At 60.5% G+C, this 21463-nt stretch overlaps 3 protein-coding genes across 6 annotated transcripts in view; 1 reads left to right on the forward strand and 2 right to left on the reverse strand.

Annotated features, from left to right (window-relative positions):
- NEFH (neurofilament heavy) overlaps nucleotides 1-3555 on the reverse strand; it is a 5483-nt gene extending 1928 nt beyond the window's left edge. Inside the window, exons 1-4 of the mRNA XM_021412935.1 lie at nucleotides 2754-3555; nucleotides 1596-1795; nucleotides 832-956; nucleotides 1-535 (exon numbers count right to left, since the gene is read on the reverse strand). Of these exons, the coding sequence (XP_021268610.1) occupies nucleotides 1-535; nucleotides 832-956; nucleotides 1596-1795; nucleotides 2754-3549 (1656 nt within the window). The 5' untranslated portion in view covers nucleotides 3550-3555. The remainder of the gene's footprint in view (nucleotides 536-831; nucleotides 957-1595; nucleotides 1796-2753) is intronic.
- On the forward strand, nucleotides 5710-18960 carry AP1B1 (adaptor related protein complex 1 beta 1 subunit). Of its 4 annotated transcripts, XM_021412329.1 has the most exons (23): nucleotides 5710-5801; nucleotides 6037-6089; nucleotides 6414-6519; nucleotides 7128-7263; nucleotides 7914-8159; nucleotides 8806-8996; nucleotides 9476-9697; nucleotides 10589-10709; nucleotides 10930-11025; nucleotides 11386-11501; nucleotides 12160-12325; nucleotides 12705-12803; nucleotides 13209-13468; nucleotides 13881-14082; nucleotides 14957-14986; nucleotides 15085-15228; nucleotides 15340-15485; nucleotides 16020-16149; nucleotides 16243-16327; nucleotides 16744-16830; nucleotides 17206-17360; nucleotides 17668-17676; nucleotides 18170-18960. In XM_021412329.1, exons 2-23 carry the CDS (start codon nucleotides 6053-6055, stop codon nucleotides 18242-18244), a joined length of 2859 nt encoding a protein of 952 aa, XP_021268004.1. In that variant the 5' UTR covers nucleotides 5710-5801; nucleotides 6037-6052; the 3' UTR covers nucleotides 18245-18960. The 4 variants fall into 4 exon arrangements, with proteins under 4 accessions (XP_021268004.1, XP_021268006.1, XP_021268007.1 ...); XM_021412331.1 differs by lacking the exon at nucleotides 17668-17676; XM_021412332.1 differs by lacking the exon at nucleotides 14957-14986.
- Nucleotides 19864-21463, reverse strand: part of GAS2L1 (growth arrest specific 2 like 1) — a 6685-nt gene continuing 5085 nt past the window's right edge. The window contains exon 6 of the mRNA XM_021413077.1: nucleotides 19864-21450. Coding sequence (XP_021268752.1) covers nucleotides 20751-21450 — 700 coding nt within the window. The 3' untranslated portion in view covers nucleotides 19864-20750. The remainder of the gene's footprint in view (nucleotides 21451-21463) is intronic.

Raw genomic sequence — 21463 nt, forward strand, 5'->3', positions numbered from 1 at the left:
CTTGGCCTCCTCTTTTGAGGGGGTTGCAGGTTTCTCTGGGGACTTGACAGCTGGGGACTTGGCCTCCTCTTTTGAGGGGGTTGCAGGTTTAGCTGGGGACTTGGCCTCCTCCTTTGAGGGGGTTGAGGGCTTTTCTGGGGACTTGACGGCTGGGGACTTGGCCTCTTCCTTTGTAGGGGACTCAGGTTTCTCTGGGGATTTTACAGCTGGGGATTTGGCCTCGTCTTTTGCAGGAGACTTGGCTGCTTCTTCACCCTCTGGTTCAGCTTCCTCCTCTTCCTTCTCTTCTTCAGCTTTCTCCTCTTCAGCTTCCTTCTCAGACTCCTCCTCGGTCACCTCCTCAGTCACTTGGATTTCCTCTGTCTGCTCCTCCACAATCACCGTCTCCTTCTCAGATTTCTCCACCACCTTGATTTTCTCCTCGCCCTTCACCTTGATGTTGGCGGCGATGCTGGGAGCCTTGGGGACCACTTCAGGGAAGGAGACCATCCCAAAGCCAGTCTCGATCCGATACTCCTCTCCTTCCAAGAGCTTTCTGCCAGGAGGAGACCAGAGCAGGGCCATCAACAGCTGCACCCACACCCTGCAGCAACACCTCCCTCCCTGCCAAATGCATGCCATCCACCCCTCCTGCTCCTACGCCCTGTGCAGGCTTCCTCACCCTTCCCTCCACAATCCCTGTGCAAGGCCAGTTTTGGAGGACAGAAGTGTCACTTTCTCACTAAGAAGGACCCCAGGCGTTAGCAAGGGCCCTCAAGGAATGTTCTCAGAGACACCAATACTGGGGAATGGCCAAGACACACATCCCCATTCCCTTTGCCAACCCCATACCTATAGGCAGCAATTTCAATGTCCAGGGCCATTTTGACATTGAGCAGATCCTGGTACTCGCGGAGCTGAGCTGCCATCTCCCACTTGGTGTTCCTCAGCTCGTTGTCAAGCTGCTGGATGGTTTCCTGCAACAGACAGAGTCACTTGGTACCATGCAGGGTGCCACACATCACCTCAAAGCAGTCCTCTGGTCTCCAGAGGAGGGAAGAGGGAAGTGTTGGATCTCTTTCAGTTTGTCCTTGAGGGAAACCCCAAGCCTTGCACCACCTCCAAGGAGAGCTGCAGCGCTGCCAGCTGGGCTCTCTCAGGCAGGGGCAACATTTCTAGGCAACTTGGTCTGCTGGCCACCACAGTCACCACACCCCAACCCGAGGCTGATGGGGTTGGAACATCCCCCTGGAGAAAGGGTTTCAGTCTGTGGCCACCACAGTGGCAGAAATCTGAGCTGCTGTTCCCAGTGCTGCGACACAAGGCATGGCCTGAAACCTGGTCACTATTCAGTGGCATTTATGACCAATGTTGTGGGCAACAGATGCAAGGGACAGTTCCATTGCACGTGCCAGACACAGCAGCCTGGATGTAGCCTCAGGCTCTGGCTGTCTGAACAGCAGGAGCTGGGGGGATGGCTGCTGCAGTCAAACCCCAAACATATTTGCTGCTGACATCAGCAGCGCCGTAGACCCAGTGCTGCTCTTCCCTGGCAGCTGGATGCTCCCTCTGCACCAAGTGACAGCATTGGGCCTCTGCCCACTGCACCACGCTACCTGGTAGGACAGGACATCTGCATGATGGCGTTCCTCTGAGTCCTGCCTCTGCCTCTCCAGTGACTCCTGTGTCCCTTTGAGGGTTTCGAGCTCAGTGGTCTTGGACTGGAGCTGGCGGCGGTACTCAGAGATCTCCTCCTGAGCCACGCGCATGGCGTCTGTGTTCACCTTGGCAACCTCAGAGAGCTTGTCCAGCCTCACTGCAGCAAGGGAAAAGAAAAGCTGCAGGGACGGAGGGAGGCTGCAGTCTCCCCTTTTTGGGGGACTGCAAATACCACCACTCCCCTGTGTGCATGCCCCCTGCAGAGCCAGCCCTGCAGGGTGTCCATTCACAGGAAGGTGAAGGCACCTGAGCAGGACAGGCTGGGCAGTGCTTTTCTTCATCCTAGACTTCTTGCAGTGCAAACCATTTCCCTGTCGCCTTCAGCTCCTGCCACGGTCTTTTGCATCTAAAGAGCTGCTGCCCTCCCCAGCACACCTCCTCGCCCTGCTGGGCTCTGGCCAGATACACCACCCAGACGGGCAGTGGCGGGGGAAGGACGAAGTGGGGATTGCCGCAGAGCCCCGCACCGGCTCTAGGGGACGGGGAGGATGTTACGCAGTGCCTCCCGCCCGTGGAACGCGGTGATCGCGGGAGCGGCGCTGCCGCTGTCCGCGGTGCTGAACTGCCGCTGTCCGCGGTGCTGAACCCTCCGCGCCGCTCCCCGGGCGCTGCTCCGGGGGCAATGGCAGCGCACCCCTGAGTGCCGACCCCCGGGGTGCCACCCCCCTTCCTTCCCCGTAGTGCCCCTCCCATCAGCGCATGGGACACGCCCTGTTCCCCCCCGCAGGGGATGCGGCACCCGCTGCAATCCCTGCAACGCCCCTGGCCCTACTCCAGAGGGACCCCCGCAGCACTGGGACAGCGGCCCCGCCGCCCTCCCCCCAAATATCCGCGGAGGTGGTGGTGCGTGCAGCGCTCTTGCTAAGGGACGGGGGGGGGTTACCCTCCCGCCCTCCCGGAGTGCAGCATACACCCCTGGGTGGGGAGGACCGACCATAACGTCCATCCGCAGCCCCGCATGCACCCGGCCCGAGGATCCCCTCCAGGGGCGAAGCACGAAGAGGGGCTCCCTCTTCCCTCCGCGAAGCATGCAGCGGGTCGGGCTTATCACTCACCGCGGAACCATTCCTCGGCCTGCAGCGTGCTGCGCGCTGCCGTGCCCTCCAGCTGCTCCCGCAGGTCGCGCAGCGCGGCGGTGACCCCGGGCCGCAGAGAGGCGGGGGGCTCCGGGGGCAGCTCGGCGCGGGCCCCGCGCAGCAGCGCGCCCACCTCGGCCTGGTGCTGCTTCCGCAGCAGCTCCGCTTCCTCCCGCAGCGCTCGGGCTCGCTCCGCCAGCGGACCCCGGGCCCTCTCCTCCTGCGCCGAGCGCTGGGCCAGCCCGCGGGCCGCCGCCTCCAGCTCGGCGCGCTGCCGCGCCTCCTCCTCCAGCCTGCCCCGCAGCGCGGCCACGTCCTCGGCCAGGCGGGCCCTCTCCAGCCGCAGCTGCCCCTTCTCGGCCCCCAGGCGCACCAGGGCCCCCCGCATGTCGCGCAGCTCCCGGGCGTACAGCTCGCCCATGGCCGAGCGCCCCGCCTGCTGCTGCCGCAGCGCCGCCGCCTCGGCCGCCAGCGCCCGGTTCTGCTGCTCCAGCGCCCGCACCCTCTCGATGTAACCGGCGAAGCGGTCGTTGAGGACCTGCAGCAGCTCCTTCTCGTTACGCGCCCGCGGTTCGCCGTTCAGCGAGTCCAGGCTCTCGGTGGAGGAAGCGGCCGCGCTACCCCCGCCGCCGCCCCGCGCTCGCCCCACCGGGCCCGGGGGTCCCGACCACGAGTGGAAGCCGCTGGAGGAGGCGGCGGAACGCGGCGCGAGTCGAGAAGGCTCCTTGCGGAGCCCCCCCGGGGGGACCAGCATCGCCTCCAGCACCAGGCTCATGGTGGCCCCCGCCCTCACTGCGGCACCGCTGCCGCCGCCGCCCGCTTTATAGGGGCCGTCGGGGCCGCCCCGCCCCGCCGCCGGCACGGGGATGGGGACGGGCACCGGCAGCGGCACCGCCCCGAGCCGCAGCCGCAGCCCCGAGGGTGTGGGGGAGACCCGGGAGCCGGCCCTCGGGGTGGGGGCGGGGAGCCCGGGGAGACAACGAGGACCCCACGGGAGGGAGTGGGGCCACTCCACGGGGGCACAGGCTCCATGTGTCCTCGTCCCTAGCGCAGGTAGGGGTCGAGAGCTCTTTGATGCTGGAGGATCTGTGCTGCAACGAGACCCCCAGGCTTTGGGACAGGACCCTGGGCAGCGCTGTGGGGTGCCGTGGGGTTGTCCTGTGGTGGGCAGGGGGCCAGGAACCAGGAGGGAAGCCCATGGTGCAGCGTCACCCTGCTCCTGCTAGGACTGGGGTGACTGACACATGGGGCATCCATTGTTGGAGTCCATGGAACACCTGGTGTTGGCATCCATTGAGCACCCAGTGCTGGCACCCATGGAGCACACAACATCAGCACCCAATGTCGGTGCCCATAGAGCTCCCAATGCCAGCACTCATGGAACCCCCAATGCCAGCACTCATAGAGCACCCGGTGTTGGCATCTACACGTACCCAGTGTCCGTACTCGTGGAGCACCCAATGTCTGCACTCACAGAGCACCCAATGCCAGCACCCATGGGCACCCAGCCAACACGCACGCTTGGATCCCAGCAGTCAGCACCCACGGAGCACCCACTCACCCAGCACCCACAGACCGCTGGATCTGAGGCCTTGCCGTCCCCTCAGCCAATCAGCACTCTCGGATCACCCGATCTATGCGGCCTCACGGCCAGCTGGCCAATCAGCACAGCAGCAGCGCAGCCAATCAGCGCCCTGCCGGGGGTCCCAGGTGGGGGGGGGGGTGGTGGTGGAGGGGCCACAGCCCCATTGCGTGCTGGGATGGTGGAGAACCTCCCCCCCCCCACTGCACACTGGGATGTGGGGTCCCCGCGCGCTGACCTTGACAGCCCGCTGTCCTGCGCATCACATCCACCCTACTCATCACTTTTTTTTTTTTTTCCTTTTTTTTCTTTTTTTTCCCCCCCACACTGCATGGTGGCGAGGGTTTGAGCATTGGCACACGGAGCTGCTGCAGTGCCGGGCAGCAGCGGGATGCAGCCCTGCAGCCCAGCCAAACCCGCAGGGCTGCTCTGGAGTGACCATGCAGCTGTCACTGCGTTGGGAACGGCAAGGCGGCCCCAGTCCTGCTGGGGACACAGGGGCAGTGGATTCAGAAGGATGACACAGTGCATGTCCCTGCCCTCCAGCACCGCATCTCTGTGCCCCACATACCCCATCCCTGTGCCATGTCCCCCTGCCCTCTGCCTTGTCACAGCTGCTGTCCCTGAGCTCTGTCCCCACCCCATTTTCCCCACGTAGCACCCCCAGCCTCTGCTCCTACTCCCTGCCCCATCCCTTGTCCCAGCCCCTGCCCCTTTCCTGTCCTATCCCGTGTCCCTGTGCCTTGTTTGTCCCCATCCCCTTTCCCATGCCCCTTCCCAACCCGGTCCCTTCCCTTGTCCCAGTGCCTCTCCTCCCCCTGTCTTCTGTCCCCACCCTCTGCCTCCCGAATCCCATCCCTGTCCCCTGCCTGCACCCCATGTCCCGACTCCTGTCCCCGTGCCCCTATCCTGTCCCCTACCCCCATCCCAAGTCCCACCCCACCCCCCATCTCCCCTATCCCCTTATCGTGTCCCCTGCCCCACCCCTGTCCCCACGCCCTATCCTGTTCCCACTCCTTGTCCCCCATCCCCATCCGCTGTCCCATCTCCCATCCCCACACCCTTTCCCATCCCCACCCCTTTCCTTGTCCCACCCCGTGTCCCCCTCCCCTGTCCCCAGACCATTTCCCATCTCCTGTCCCTTGCCCCAAACCGTCCCCCTCCTCACTCCCCACTCCCCATCTTGTTCCATGTCGCAGCCCCATCCCGTGTCCCCGTCTCCATGTCCCCACGTCCCATCCCTTGCCCTCACCCTATTCCCACCTCCTGTCCCCATCCCCGTGTCCCCACCCGGTGTCCGCGCTCCACTCCCGTCCCCGCCCCTTCCCGTCCCCCACCTTTAGCCCCGCCCACCCCGCCCCGCGCTCCCCAAAGCCCCGCCCCGGAAGTGCTCACCACTCCTCACTTCCGCTGGGGCCGGGGGCAGCGGGCGGCGCGGCGGGCAGGTACGGGCCGGGGGCGGCGGGGTTGGGACGGCGGGGAGCGGAGCTCCGCAATCGGAACCGGCGTTGCGAGCGGCTGTGTGCGGGCCTCTCCGCGCTTCCACCGCGGACATTGCCCCGGGCCTTGCCCGGCCCCGGCGGCTCCACAGGGAGCTGCGGGGGGGAGGGTGAGGAACCGAGGGGTTTTACGGGGCGTAAAGCCGCGTTTGGTTACTGGTTCCACTGCCTCTCCTGCCAGGGTACGCGGCGGCACCATGACGGACTCCAAGTACTTCACCACCACCAAGAAGGGTGAGGGGGGGGGGGGCTGCTGTGGGGCCCAGGGGGTGGCACGGAGCTGGGCGGGGTGAGGGAAAGGGGTGCTGCCCTCCCAGGGCTGTGGGCACGGCTGGGACCCTGCTCTCACACGCAGGGGTCGGGTGATGCTGCGTGGGGCCGGGTTGGGCTCAGTGATCCCTGGGGGTCCCGTCCAGCTCGGGGCACTCTGTGATCCCATGATCCTGGGAGTGGGGATTTTCCACCCAGACCGCGTGGGGAAGGGAACTCGGCGGCCCCCAGCCCCACCGGGTTGGTCCTGCTTAGGACCTCCCTGCTCACACAGCCCCTTTCCCACAGGGGAGATCTTCGAGCTGAAGGCAGAGCTGAACAGCGACAAGAAGGAGAAGAAGAAGGAGGCAGTGAAGAAGGTGATCGCCTCCATGACTGTTGGCAAGGACGTCAGGTGTGTCCATCCTCCTGTCCCGTGGACTGCAGTGCAGGCTCAGGAAGGATCAAGTCACTCTGTCAGCCCTTTTTTTTTCCTTAGTTCTGTGCCTTGCAGACTCACAAAGCTGCTTTTGCCCAGGGGCTGTGCTTCAGACCCAGCAAAATGGGCTCCTTGGGCCTGGATGTGAGCTGGCAAGCACAGGCTGGTTTTAGGATCCTAGAGTGGGGTCATGGAGTTTACTGGGATGGCAGATAACTTCTAGATTGCCAGCCCAGTCTAGGGAAGAGAAAGGCTCCAAGAAGACCTCATTACAGCCTGTCAGTACTTAAGGGGAACTTATAAAAAAGGTGGAGAGTGACTTTTTACACACTCTAATAGTGATAGGAGAAGTGGGAATGGTTTTAAACTAAGAGAGGGGAAACTTAGGTTAGGTGTTAGGTGGAAATTCTGTACTCAGAGGGTGGTGAGACCCTGGCCCTGGGTGCCCCATTCCAAGACCAAGCTAAATGGGGTTTGATGGCTCTCCCAGGACAAGAGGGGCACGTGCCTGCGTGGCATCATGTCTGTGTTAACACCCCAGTCCCAGTCACTTGCCCTGAGATCTGTGGCGCTTCACGTTTCAGCGCTCTCTTCCCGGATGTGGTGAACTGCATGCAGACGGACAACCTGGAGCTGAAGAAGCTGGTCTACCTCTACCTGATGAACTACGCCAAGAGCCAGCCCGACATGGCCATCATGGCCGTCAACACCTTTGTGAAGGTGAGGGCAAGGGGCTGTGGGGCAGCGCTCCGGCCCCTGCCACCAAAGGGAGGGCAGGCAGGTGCCCAGAGCTCTCCCTGAACAGATCAGGGCTCCCCTCGCATGGGATAAGAGAGCAAATTTGCCCCATAGTGCAGGAGAAAAAAGGTGTTTTTTTGGTGGTGGTGGCTCCTGTGTTGGAGATGCCCTTCACTAAGCTTGCTGCAGAGAAAGTGGTCTTTTTCTTGGGGTCAGGAGCTGGAGGGTGTGTTCACTGGAAGCCACTGGGTCACCAAATCCTTTTGTGGAAAGGCTTTCCCGGAAGTTTTGGTGTTTTTAAGAAAAAAAACAAACAACAATAATTGTTATGGGTGCATTCCCCAGGTTGGGTGGCTGTTGTGTGGGGTGCTGGGTGGATTTTGTCTCTGTTTTAAGCTGGGCAGACACCTGGATCCGGGGCGTGTTTGGAACAAGAGCTGACAGAATTCAGTGCACTCCAGATTATAGAACGAGACCGAACTCGTTCCATGGGATGCACTCACTTCACTTGAGAGCTGAATGCTAAAACCTCAAGGCTTCAGGAACATGAGGGGAAGTCGAAGTCCTGAAGCTGCTGCTGATGGCTGTGGCTGCAGGGGCTGGAGCTCTCACTGTCCCCTCTGGCCCTGCAGGACTGTGAGGACCCAAACCCACTGATCCGTGCCCTGGCCGTGCGGACCATGGGCTGCATCCGCGTGGACAAGATAACGGAGTATCTCTGTGAGCCCCTGCGCAAGTGCCTGAAGGATGAGGACCCATACGTGCGCAAGACGGCGGCTGTCTGCGTGGCCAAGCTCCATGACATCAATGCCCAGCTGGTGGAGGACCAGGGCTTCCTGGACACTCTCAAGGACCTCATCTCAGACTCCAACCCCATGGTGATCAGATCTTGCTTTCCCCATCTGGTGTAGCAGATGCCCTCCCTCGTTCCTGCATCCCTATATCCTTGCTCCCATGTTCCCCTTCATTTCTTGATGCCTTTTGGTGCTTGTCAGATCACTTTTATGGACAACTGTCCCTGGGCTTGCTTTTCCTGTCCAGCAACTGTATCCTGTCTGCTTTTAGATGTGAGGTTTCATTAATCCCCATGTGTTGTTAGCTTCTGCTTCCTATGGGGAGCAGGAAAGGCATCAAATGGGAACATTCTGGTTGGGAATGCTGTGATGCTGCGTGTCTGGCTTCTCACGGCAGCTTGGAGTGACGTGATGGTGGCCCTCAGCTCTGATCTGCTTTATTTCCTGCCTAGGGTGGCTGCAGGGAGAGACAGGAAGGACACAGGGCTATGAGATTTGCCCACCCAAATTTCTGAGCAACGATGAGGGAAGAGGCACAGTGTGGGTGGTGGGGATGATAGCTCATCTGCACATCAGCTGGTGTGGGGGAGAAGCTGGTGCCCAGATGTCAGAGCGAGGGCCCCACGCTGAGGATGCAGCTCATCCGCTTGCAGCAGCTTTCCTCCAGAACCACGACTGCCATCCTGTCGTGCTTGCTGTCCCATCACACGTGTCCCATCCCCTCTGGCAGGTAGTGGCTAACGCGGTAGCAGCGCTGTCGGAGATCGCGGAGTCGCACCCGAGCAGTAACCTGCTGGACCTCAACCCCCAGTCCATCAACAAGCTGCTCACTGCCCTGAACGAGTGCACCGAGTGGGGACAGATCTTCATCCTGGACTGCCTGGCCAACTACATGCCCAAGGATGACCGGGAGGCCCAGAGGTGAGGGAGGTGGGGGCAGGGCACAGGGGCAGCAGGGCGATGGCTGGATGGGGCTGATGCTGCCTGTTCTCCAAGAATTGCTTTCACGCTTCCGTCTGTGCTGCTCCCCACCCTTGGCTTCCTGCTGTGGGGGGAGGAACAGCTGACATCAGCATAGCGCTGTGCCTGGGGACTTCCACAGTCCCTTAGTGAGTGCTGTCCCCATGCTGGCACGAGGATCAGACTTCTCCAAACATGATCTTACTGTGCTTCAAGGGAGAGCAGGCTGGGCACTATGGAGATCTGACTGCAGATAGGGCCCTGCTGGGAAATAACCATTATCAGGAGCCTTTAAGAGCCAGCTGCACATCATTTTGGGGAAATCTTAAGTGCTGGTTGCCTGCCTTGCCACAAACTCTGCCAGCACCTCATTCTTTGGTGTTCTCAGTAGGATGCCTGGCTCTGACTGTTTCCTTTCCCTTCGCTCTCAACCCCTCCAGCATCTGCGAGCGGGTGACGCCCCGGCTGTCCCACGCCAACTCTGCAGTGGTGCTCTCGGCGGTGAAGGTGCTGATGAAGTTCATGGAGATGCTGTCCAAGGACCTGGATTACTACGGTACGCTGCTGAAGAAGCTGGCCCCGCCGCTCGTCACCCTGCTGTCTGCTGAGCCCGAGCTGCAGTATGTGGCTCTGCGCAACATCAACCTCATCGTGCAGAAGAGGTGAGTGTCCTCCTGCCTACAGGTGCTGGGCCTTCTGATGGCTGTAATAGTGTCCAGGCTTTGCTGGCACAATCCATCATAGGGGTTTGGTCTTTCTCATCGCTGAAATCCAAGGGCTGGGCACAGAGCATCAGCTGAGGTGACGGGATGGGACTCAATTTATTGCTTATTTTGGGGAGCAAGGGATGGAAAGACTGAAAGCTGAGGCACTGGTTTAATTATCTTAGCCTAGTGAGGGATTTTCATGAGAATGGCTTGTTTCTTTGTAGCTGCCCTTATCAGACAGGCAAGTCCTGAAAGTCCTCTTGTCCTTTGGCTGATCTATTGCTACTACTGGAGGGCAGGAGGTGCCCGAGGCCCCTTGTGTGTGTGCAGGGCAGCAAGGGCCAGCTGGAGAGCTGCAGTCAGCTGATCCCTTGCCCCACTGGTATCGCCTTTATTGCCTATTAAAAATAGCAGCAACTTCTGGGAGAAGTGGAAAGTAATTAGTGTCCCTGCGAGCAGGAATGTGGAAAGCAGATTGGCTCCTTGGGGACCTGGCCTGTCCCCTTCCCAGCTTTTAGAGGCTGTTCTGGTGAGGAAGGTCCAGTTTGGCCCTGGGCTCTGGGCTGGCTTCCCTGCTTCCTCAGGATGTCCAATCCAACCTTGCCAAGGCCAGCGTGCCCTGTTGCCTTGCATCTGGTCATTGTTTGCGGCAAGGTTGGTCTGTGTTCCCTGTGTATCAGCAAAAGGGAGTCCAGGGCCAGAGTTCTTGGGGGGCATATCACAGCATCTTGGACTCCCTAGAGCTGAGCAGCCCCCAGACCTTCTTCTGCTTATGGCCAGGGAGCAACTCCAAGCTCTGCTCGCCTTGGCCAGGTCTCTTAACCGCTGCCTCTCCTTGTCCCCCAGACCCGAAATCCTGAAGCATGAGATGAAGGTGTTCTTTGTCAAGTACAATGACCCCATCTACGTCAAGCTGGAGAAGTTGGACATCATGATCCGCCTGGCTTCCCAAGCCAACATTGCACAGGTTGGGGTCTGGGTGGGCACAGAGGGCTTGGCTGTCCCTGTCAGTGCTTCCTTCCTGCCTGTCCCATGCTTCAGTACCACCAGGGCTGTGGCTGCCAGGTTAAATTCTTGATCTGGCCGCAGTTTGGCAGCCAGCTGGGATTTGGGATGTTGCATCGGGGGTTCTGTGGGTTGGTGTCTGTCCCAGCCACCACGTGCTCACCACCTTGTCCCCACGTCAGGTGCTGGCTGAGCTGAAGGAATATGCCACGGAGGTGGACGTGGACTTTGTGAGGAAGGCAGTCCGAGCCATCGGCCGCTGCGCCATCAAGGTGGAGGTGAGACTGGTGTGGAGAGGGACAGGGCAGCATTGTTGTGCCATCCCCACTCACTTAGAGTTCTGCTGGTGGTCATGGTTAAGCACGCGTTGCTCTTCAGCCTGTGATGGATCAGCTGGAGGCCGCTGCATCCCAGGGATGATCTCCCAGGAGATGGGAATGGCCCAGGGCTGTTCCTTTGGCCACGGGGAACGTGTTCCATCCTCTTGCCATCTGTTGTTGGAGCAGATGTAGGATGTGGGATGCGCAAAGGGGAGACAACACATGTGCATCCTCTTCTTCTCTGGGTTGGGGTAGGGGAGTGTGACAGTGTTGTTGGATGGGGGTGTGAAGGCATCCCTAACTGAGTCCCCCCAACAGCAATCAGCAGAGCGCTGTGTCAGCACCCTGCTGGACCTCATCCAGACCAAGGTCAACTACGTGGTGCAGGAGGCCATCGTCGTCATTAAGGACATCTTCCGCAAGTACCCCAACAAGTACGTGGGGAGAGGGGCAGGCTGGGCTGGCTGCCTCCTGTGCTCCCCATGCTGGCAAGCACAGACTTGGGTGGCTGGGGTGGAGGTGGAGTAGTGATAGTAATTAGTAAATTAGAAATCTGCACAATTATTTGGGAATGGAGAGAGGATGGAGAGCAGACAAGCGATGCTGGCATGGGGGGTGTCACAGTGCAAATGAAAAGGGTGTTTTGCTCAGCAAACATCCCTGTGCTGCATGCAGCGTCTTTTGAGTCTGGATATAGAAGCAGCGGTGTGCTCTATCCTTGCTTTCTGCAGAAGTCATTCTGAAAAGAGAGATTTATGTAAATCCTCCCATCTTTCTTCCAGTTACCCAAACTCTCTCAGCACAGATAATTAAAATTCCTCACACGTCCTGAAAGCAGAGCTGTACTGAAAGCAGCTCGGGTGCAACCGAGCGTGCCCGTTTCAATGTTTTACACTTTGTGGACTTCCCAGGAGTCAAACAGAACCATTTTTAGATGGTGATGCATTGTTTATGCTCCCCTTTGCTTGCTTGGAGTCTTCCATTAGGAAAATAGGAACTTTCTGTGAACAGCAGGAACAGCCCTGCTATGGGTGATGGGGTGACGTTAGAGAGCAGAGCCGGGGCTTTTTGGTGATGTCCTCATTCTGACAGGTATGAGAGCGTCATTGCCACCCTGTGCGAGAACCTGGACTCCCTGGATGAGCCTGAGGCACGGGCTGCCATGATCTGGATCGTGGGCGAGTACGCTGAGCGCATTGACAATGCTGATGAGCTGCTGGAGAGCTTCCTGGAGGGCTTCCACGATGAGAGCACCCAGGTGCAGGGGGCTGGGGGTGTGGAGGTGGGGCTGGGGGTGGTGCCGGTGTCACAGAGCTGCCACCACTGCGAGATCCTGGCACTGTCCTCCTGGATGCAAAGCATCCTCTGCGAAATGCCACCCAGGCACCTTCCCTTCCTCAAGGCTTGAAGGGATCAGTTCCTCACCCGGTGCTGGCACAGGATCAGCCCTTTGGAGGTGGAAAAGTCCTGGGCTTGGTCCCAGCTGCTTTAGGCTGGCCTTTAGCTGGGGCTGGTGGTTTCACCCATGGAAATCTCCTTCCACCTGCTCTGCAAAATCCCATCCCAGCACTGTGTGTGGGGAGAACTCGCGTTCTTCCTCTGTGTGTCTCTCCCTGATCTCACTCTGGTGCCCGCAGGTCCAGCTGCAGCTGCTGACAGCCATCGTGAAGCTCTTCCTGAAGAAGCCCACCGAGACCCAGGAGCTGGTGCAGCAGGTGCTGAGCCTGGCCACACAGGTGGGTGCCCACTCCTGTGCCCAGCAGAACGTCCCACCATCCCTGCTGAGCCTCCCTGAGCAGCAGCAGGTCGTGATGGCACGGTGCCTGTGGCCAGAGGTGGATAATAGCTTAAATCTGGGGAAGCTTGCTGCTAGAGTCCTGGAGAATGAGGACACCACGTCCTGTAGGACGTGCTGCTTCCTCGTGGTGTTAGTGTAGCAGAGCACAGTTATCCATGCAGGTTGGGAAAGAGCTGTGTAGAGTCATCGAGTCCAACCAATGTAGCAGGATGCAGCACAGCTGTAACTTATCCACTCTCATACCGCAGCAAGACTTAGATGGGGCCGAGGTGGTTGTGGCTGTGGGATGTTCTACAGCTTCCCCTGCTTCATGGCTTTGCCACTTACCCCATGCTTCCCAAAGGACTCTGACAACCCTGACCTGCGGGACCGTGGTTACATCTACTGGCGCCTGCTGTCCACTGACCCCGTGGCTGCCAAGGAGGTGGTGCTGGCGGAGAAGCCGCTCATCTCGGAGGAGACAGACCTGATCGAGCCCACGCTGCTGGACGAGCTCATCTGCTACATCGGGACGCTGGCCTCTGTCTATCACAAGCCGCCCAGCGCCTTCGTGGAGGGGAGCAGAGGGGTTGTGCACAAGAGCTTGCCCCCGCGAACAGGCTCGTGAGTGTTCCTTGTTGCCAGCTGTCCCCACTGCCTGTAGGGATGTCCCCGTGGGGTTCCAGGGCAGCCAGAGCGGGGTGCATGCAATGGAGATGGACGTGGAGCTGGGCTAACTGTCACCACCATGGTCACAGCGTGACCCGGTGAGCTGAGCGTCCCCAAGGGGACGGTCCCCTGGAGGAGCATCTCCAAGCAGGGGCGGGATGGGCTCCATACTGTCCTTCCAGGGCTGGAGATCTCAGGTGTAAGTAGAAGGTGAATCTGAAAGGTGGCATTGAGGAGGAGCCCTATTGGAATGGGATGTTTCATGGTGAAGTCCAGCTGAGTGCCCCTCAGCTGTGGGGTTCCAGGACCCAGTGGCTTACCTGGAGTCTTCCAGCATTTCACGCCTCTCCCTTCTCCTTTGCCCCAGGAGTGAGAGTGCCGAGAGCCCCGAGGCAGCCCCCTCGGCTGGGCAGGCAGCGGAGCAGCCAGCTGTCATCCCCGCGCAAGGCGACCTGCTGGGTGACCTGCTGAACCTGGACCTGGGCCCCCCAGTCAGCGGGCCCCCCCTGGCTGCCTCTTCTGTGCAGATGGGAGCTGTGGACCTCCTGGGAGGGGGCCTGGATAGCCTGGTGGGTTGCTGTGCTGGGGTTTGGTTGTGGGTGGGTGGGCTCTGGCTTGGAGCTGTCTGCCTGGGGACATCTGGGCTAATCTGTTCCTTCTCTAGCTTGTGATGAGAAGGGTGCTAATTAAGCTCATCCCTGCCAGATGGCTGGAGCAGAGCTCCTCAGTGTTTTTTCTTCCCCTTCCTGCACACAAGTTCCCTGCAGTCTCTCTGCTGTGGGTACCCCCATGGACCTGCTGTGGTGGGGTCTCCTCTTCTGAGTCCCCACTCAACCCCAAGCAGCTGCATGACTTGGGGATATGCTCTGCTAACCCCAGAATACCCAAACCTGTGGGGAGGAGGAGGAGATGTGGTGGGACTAATCTGTTCCCTCCTGCCTTTCTTTTCTCTCTCTTTTTGTCTCTTCTCTCCTGACTTCTCTCTGCATGTGCCTGGCTCTCCTCTCTGCCTTGCCTGCTTCTGCTTGGAGATGGGGGACGAGTCGGAAGGGGTATGGATCAGACCTTTTCTTAGCCCCTTGCCCCTGCAGTGCCCATGCCCACCTCCACAGACCCCCTGTCTCTCTGGTGACAGCCAGCCATGCCCCAAACCACTCAGCCTTCACCTCTCTGGTTCCTGGTGTGCATAGGGAGCTCAGCTGAGGTTTGAGCTCAGCTCTGCTTGGCTAAAATAGAATCACTGCGGTTGGAACAGACCCTCAAACCACCAAACCCAACCATAACTGCATCTACTGAGTCCCACCACTAAACCACATACCCATGTCGAGGAGCACCTGCCCCCTCTGTGTGGCTGGGAGCACCCCGGTGACCCCAAGCCCTCGCTTGTGCCGATGCTTTTCGGAAGCTCCCTTTGCACCAACAGCAGTCTCTTGTCTCTTGCAGCTGCGCAGTGATGTGGGAGGCAGCCCCGCTGTGAGTGCCCTTGCACCCCTTGCCTCTTCCTCCTCCTCCTCCTCCTCTTCTCCCCTCCTCCTTGCCACAGTGACCCTGACGCTCCCTTGTCCCTGCAGATGGGTGGCGGTGGTGGCTTCACAGCGCCCGGCCCCACAGCGCCGACTGGTATGGGAGCACCCCTCGGCAGTGGGCTGGGGGACCTCTTTGACCTCACCGGGGGAGTGGGCACTCTGTCGGGGTCCTACGTGGCGCCCAAGACGGTGAGTGGGACAGCAGCACTCTGGTGCCGTGTGCCTGCTGCCTTGGGCTGAGAGCAGGCTCCAAAGCGTCTGCTTTGGGTAAAGCCCTGTGGATTTTGTCTCTCCACCCAGGTGTGGCTCCCTGCCATGAAGGCCAAGGGGCTGGAGATCTCTGGCACCTTCAGCCGGCAGGTGGGCTCCATCTGCATGGACCTGGTGCTGACCAACAAGGCCCTGCAGGTCATGTCTGACTTTGCAATCCAGTTCAACCGCAACAGGTGAGGTGTCTTCTGGGCTGTGGTGGCATGGGCTGGTGAAAATGCTGGGTGTCACCTCCTCAGCTCAGAGAAGGGTGAGTGGACAGGGCTGTGGTGACATCTGCCAGGGAACAGCCTCACGTGATGATCCTTCTCTCCCTGATGGCTCCAATGGTGATGGACATCAACCCAAAGCCTCTGAGAAGTTGACTGAGGAGGCTGTTTCCTGGGGCATGACCACCTCCCCAGGCATGGATGTCCTCTTGTTTGTCCTGGTGAATGCAGAGGAGCACAAAAAAGAGATGCTCCTAATGAGGTGGTACACAAACGCTAAAAATGAGTGGAGATCTGGAGGAGAAAGATGTCAGATTTGGGGGCTACCTCTGCTTGCCCCAGCATGGGCAGGGTTTAGTTGGACTCTTTTAGTGACTGGAGGAAATGATGGTGCAGGTAGATGAGGCTATTCCTGGGGTTCCTGGAGGTCCCAGAGCTGGTGGTAGGGGTAGGGATAGCAGTGGGATAACAGCCCTGACCCGATGCCATGTGTCCTCCCAGCTTTGGCCTGGCCCCTGCTGCCCCTCTCCAGGTGCACGCACCCCTTGCCCCCAACCAGTCGGTGGAGATCTCCCTCCCACTGAACACGGTGGGCTCTGTCATGAAGATGGATCCCCTCAACAACCTGCAGGTGAGAGCACCCACGCTTGCCTGGGGGGCTTGCATTGGGATCCAGGTGCCCCCTCTGCACGCTGACATCCCAATCTCCTTCCTTCCATCCCAGGTTGCGGTGAAGAACAACATTGACGTCTTCTACTTCAGCACCCTCTACCCTCTGCACATCCTCTTTGTGGAGGATGGGAAGATGGGTGAGTTGGAGCATGGGTGCCGTCTGATTCCTTAAAGTCCTCCCAGCTGCATTCCCAGCCCTGGGGTTGGAGCTGGGAGCCCTGGGGAGTGAGAAACCCGTGAGATTCTGGAGCATGGCTGTGTCAGCATCACCACACTGTGGTACCCAGGGTGACTTGGGCCACCTTCTGACCTCTTGCTGCCTTTGGGAGCTTTTGCTCTCCAGTCTCTGGCACTCCCCAGCCTCTTCCCCAAGGCAGCTGAGCTTACTGACTCCAAAAGTGAGCAACTGAGTGAGGCAGATCTTGGTTGGCTACTGGAGGGGTGCTGCGATGATGTCTCAACCCCAGCACCACCACAGCATGGCCTCTGTGTTGGGGGTTGGAGGGGTTGGATCCTGCTGTCACTTCAGTGCCTTGCTTTGTTCTGGCTGCAGAGCGGCAGATGTTCCTCGCCACCTGGAAGGACATTCCCAACGAAAATGAGGCCCAGTTCCAGATCAAGGACTGTTCCCTCAATGCAGGTGTGTCCAAACCCTTCATGAGCACATCCTCAGAGCTGGACTTGGTGGCCAGCTGGGAGCTCCCCTTATTCCTGCCCAATGGTAACAGAGACAGTCACAGCATCCTGGGGACTGCTGGCCTCCGAATGAGAGGTGATTTGATGCCCTGTGTTCAGGCAGTGCTGGGCTGAGCTAGGACTGGGAAGCCCCAACCTCATCACCTTCACATGGATCTGGATCCTCCTGTCCTTCCCCGAAGCCCCCTATCTCTAGGCAGGAACGTGCTTCTCTGGTTGTAGAAACATGGCCCTCTAAGAGATGCGACAGGGAAAATGGGGCAGAAGCAGGGCTGGGTCCAGCAGGAGCTGGTGCTGAGCTCTTCCTCTGCCTGCCCAGATGGTGTCAGCAGCAAGCTCCAAGGCAGCAACATCTTCACCATCGCCAAGAGGAATGTGGAAGGCCAGGACATGCTCTACCAGTCTCTGAAGCTCACCAATGGCATCTGGGTGTTGGCGGAGCTCCGCATCCAGCCCAGCAACCCCAGCTTCACGGTACGGCCCGGTCCCTGCTGCCTCTTGCTTGGTGTACCCCCGTGTCCTTCAAAGTGCCCTCCATGGGGTTGCAGCAGCAGGGAGGCAGCCACCACCTTAGCAATGTCGCTGAAGGAAGGGGCAAGGTTCTGGCTGCCCAGTCACCCCCCCAAATAACCCACGGCGCTGGGGCTTTGTCCCTGTCCCCTTCCCCACCTCCTCACAGCCTTTCTCTTTGGGATGGTTGGGATGAGCTCTGGTGCTGACTCATCTCTCTGTGTCTCCCTTGCTGCCCGCCTGCCCACTGCTGCCTGCCCCACTGTTGCAGGATTTGGAGGTTAGCAGAATGGTTTCTACCCTTGCTTTTTGGGCTGTGCCTGGCTGCTTTTCCCTTCCCTGATGGTCTGGCGGGGTCAGAGCATTTCCATCAGCCCTGCCCCACTGTGGATCCACTGGGGATGAGGATAGCTGCAGGTCCTTGTCCCGGGCACATATGCTCAGCTGTGCCCTGCTGGCCTGAACTCTAGGAGCTGAGAGCATTGAGATATTACAAACATAACTTTGGAACAAGGGCAGGGTTAGGAGATGTCTTTGGGGAAATGCCCAGTGGAGTCGCAGGCAGCGGGTGAAAGCCTGAGCCAAGGTGCACGCCTGCTTCCCTGCATGTGAATGTTGCTGCGGGGCAGGGGAGGGCATTGGGAGTGGCTTGATGTCTTCTCCTCGTGTTGAGCCCTCGGGTCCATCCCATGCACTACGGCTGTGTGTGATGATGGGGCATGGCCGCACGCTGCAGCCCTCGGTGCCACAGTTGTGTTTCCTCTCTTCCCCAGCTGTCGCTAAAATGCCGGGCGCCCGAGGTCTCCCAGTACATCTACCAGGCCTACGATGCCATCCTGAAGAACTGATGGTGGGGCAGGAGCTGCCTGCATGTTCCCTCTCTTTCTACCCTGAGCACGGAGCCGTCACTTCCCAGGAGGGTGGAGGAGGAGGATGGGGCTGTCCCAGCCCCATGTTCCAGCCCCTAGGTGACTGTGCTCTGTCCTCCCCGTTGGCTGTTCCGGGAGGGAGCCCAGTTGTGTCCCTGCTCCCTCCCCAGCTCTGCTTCCTCCTGTCCCCCCTGGGGGATCTGGATCCATTGCTCCTCGTGCTGGGGGTCCCCTCCCTGGGCTGGCTCAGAGCCTGATGGGGGCTGGCTGGGGCCCCGAGAGCTTGGGCTCCGTCACAGAGAAGGTCCCCCCCACATGGCTGATGCTCCCGATGCTCTCAAGGCCTCGAATTCAAATCTTTACCCATGTGCCCTGTACAAAAAGGGCTTTTCCCCTCCCCTGTGGGGCTCTTCCTCTTTGCAGGGGGTACCAGCACGGACTTACCCCAAGGCCCCAAAGCAGCTCCCTCCCTTCCCCCTTCTTAGTCGGAGGGGCCCTTCCCCCTTTCCTGGTGGTGACATACATTGTCCACCCTGCCCCAAAATAAAGCCATCCATCACTCGTCAATAGAAGCGTCCGGTTCAAGTTTTCAGACCCCATCATGAAATACCTTAAAAAAATATATAAAATATAAATATATTCTATGTTCACTTGTTTTAAGCCAGCCTGGAATAAAGGTGACATTTGCCCACAGAGCCAGCGTCCTGTGCTGGGGGTCAGGGGTGGGCTGGGAGGAAGCACGACGCTGTGAGCTTCCTGGGGGGCCGTGCCCTTGTTATTGCTGAGATAAGTGGGCAAGGACCACGCGGGCTGTGGAGGGCAGAGTGCTTTTTGGAGGAAAGAGTGGGGTGAGGAGGAAGAGGAAAGGTGGAAATCTGCAGAAATGGAGCGGGGGTTCTGGTGGACACTGGGTGCCAGCTGCGCGTCCTTGTGCCCACAGGGAGCCCAGGCTTTGGGGCTGCCCTATCCCTGCTGCTTTCTCCCACCGTCCCAAAGTCAGGAATAAACTCATTAACTCTGATGCGGCGTTAGCGAGTTGGCATTCTTTATTTACAATGTTGGGTGCGGGAGGGGGGACCTCCACCCTAACCACGCATCCTTGGAACAAAAGACCTTCAGCTTACATACATTACACCACATCGTGGAATCATGGAATGGCTTGGGTTGGAAGGGACCCCAAGGATCACCAAGTTCCACCCCCCTGCCACAGGCAGGGCCGCCAACCTCCAGATCTAATACCAGACCAGGCTGCCCAGGGCCCCATCCAACCTGGTCCTGAACACCTCCAGGGATGGGCACCCACAGCCTCTCTGGGCAGCCTGTTCCAGCACCGCACCACTCTCCTTGTGAAAACTTCCCCCTGACATCCAGTCTAAACCTTCCCTCCTTGAGCTTAATTCCCCCTTCTCCTATCACTGTCTACCCAAGTAGAAGGTTGATTCCTCTCCTGCTTGTAATCTTCTCTATACTGGAAGGCTGCAATGAGGTCTCCCTGCAGCCTTCTCTTCTCCAGGCTGAACAAGCCCGGCTCCCTCAGCCTGTCTTCATAGGGGAGGTGCTCCAGCCCTCTGCTCATCTCGGTGGCCTCCTCTGGACCCTCTCCAGCAGCTCCACATCTCTCCTGTACTGGGGGCCCCAGACCTGGACACAGTGCTCCAGATGGGGCCTCACGAGGGCAGAGCAGAGAGGGACCATCCCCTGCTGGTCCTGCTGGCCACCCCTCTTCCGATGGAGCCCAGCATACCACCGGCATCCCCAGCTGCCGTGCTGCTGCCGCTTTCCTCATGGGAACCCCGCAGGGAGGAGAAGAGCTCGATCCCTGTGGGCCCCACAACGCGCTGGGAAGGACCCGGGATAGGACAAGGGGGAAGTGCTCCCAGGCAACCCTGAGCCACGGGCACCGCCCTGGGGATGCAGGATCCCCACCTGGGATGCTTCACAGGAACCCCGATGGCCCAGGGGCAGGCCCCATCCCCAGCACCTGCAGCTGCTGCCCAGGCTCCGTGGACAGATCTCCATGCGCAGGCGGGCTCAGCTCTGCTGGGCTTTGCTGGCACCGGGGGCTGCAGGGCAGCCCGTGCTGGGGGATGCTGCAGAGGAACAGGGGACACCCCCTGGGTACAGGTCACGGTGAGGAGCTGTGTGCCCCCAGGTGTTGTCAGATGCGGGGAGATGGGGAAGAGGAGAGGAGGGGGACTGGAAGGCGAGCGGAGCAGGAAGGAGGAGGAGGAAAAAGGTGACGAGCGGAGAAGGAGCTGAGCAGAGCTGGCTGCTCCCAGACCCGTTCCTGACGGCCTGACACCGCTTCCACCGCCACTGCGATCACTCCAAGGCCGTCCCCTGGGATGGATCGGCCCCCACCAGCCCCGCGGTGACAGCGCCCGTTCCCACGGCCACCGAGGCTCAGCGGCTGCCACCTCCCCGAGGACCGATCCCGCCGCCCACACATCCCACGCCGGGGGCTGCAGCCACCGCCCCGTCCCTCTCACGGCCAGGCGTCCTCCTGCAGCCCCTCGTCCTCCTGTGGTGCCCGGCCGGGCTCCAGCAGCGAGGCCAGGACGTGGTGCAGCGCCCGCCAGGGCTGGGGGCCGGGGGTTGGCCGGGGCGCGGGGATGCGGGTGGGCTTCCTGCCGGGCTGCGCGTCCAGCCGGGGCCGGGCACGGGGCCGCAGGGCGGGGGACGCGGGGACCCCAGGCACCGCCGCCGTCTCCGGCCCTTCGTCTTCCGCCGCCGGCACCCACTCGGGGTCGGACTCGGCACCAGAGGCCGGCACGCAGCCGCTCTCGTCCGAGGAGCTGGAGGGGCGGCCGCAGCGCTCCTGGGGGTGGGGGGCGGCCGGGGGACCCCCATTGCGGCGGCTGTCATCGAGCGGGCCGCCGTGCTTGTTGCCGAGGACGTTGAGGGAGGACGAGGAGGACGAGGAGGAGCAGTAGGCCGAGTCGGCGGCCGCCCCGCTGCCGGGCTCCAACGTCCCGTGCGCGGGGCGGGCGGGGGGCGAGGGCTCCCCATCCCCCAGCTCCATCAGCCGCGTGTTGGCCAAAAACTCTTCCTCCAGTCGCCCCAGCAGCTGCTGTTCCTGCCCGGGCTCCAGCCGCAGCGGCGCCCGCAGCCTCCGCGCCAGCTCTTCCAGCTCCTCCTGGAAGGCGTCGGCGTCGGCGTCCCCGCCCCCGGGCAGAGAGGAGCGCCTGGGACCCGGGG

Source organism: Numida meleagris, chromosome 14 (genome assembly GCF_002078875.1).
Source record: "Numida meleagris isolate 19003 breed g44 Domestic line chromosome 14, NumMel1.0, whole genome shotgun sequence".
In the NCBI taxonomy this organism is placed as follows: domain Eukaryota; kingdom Metazoa; phylum Chordata; class Aves; order Galliformes; family Numididae; genus Numida; species Numida meleagris.

Excerpts from the sequence above, each read along its gene's own strand:
- AP1B1 (XM_021412329.1), top strand. The coding sequence starts at position 6,053 with ATGACGGACTCCAAGTACTTCACCACCACCAAGAAGG. Across the intron at positions 8,160-8,805 it reads TCTCAGACTCCAACCCCATG|GTAGTGGCTAACGCGGTAGC; the intron begins GTGATCAGATCT and ends CCCCTCTGGCAG. Across the intron at positions 11,026-11,385 it reads GCTGCGCCATCAAGGTGGAG|CAATCAGCAGAGCGCTGTGT; the intron begins GTGAGACTGGTG and ends TCCCCCCAACAG.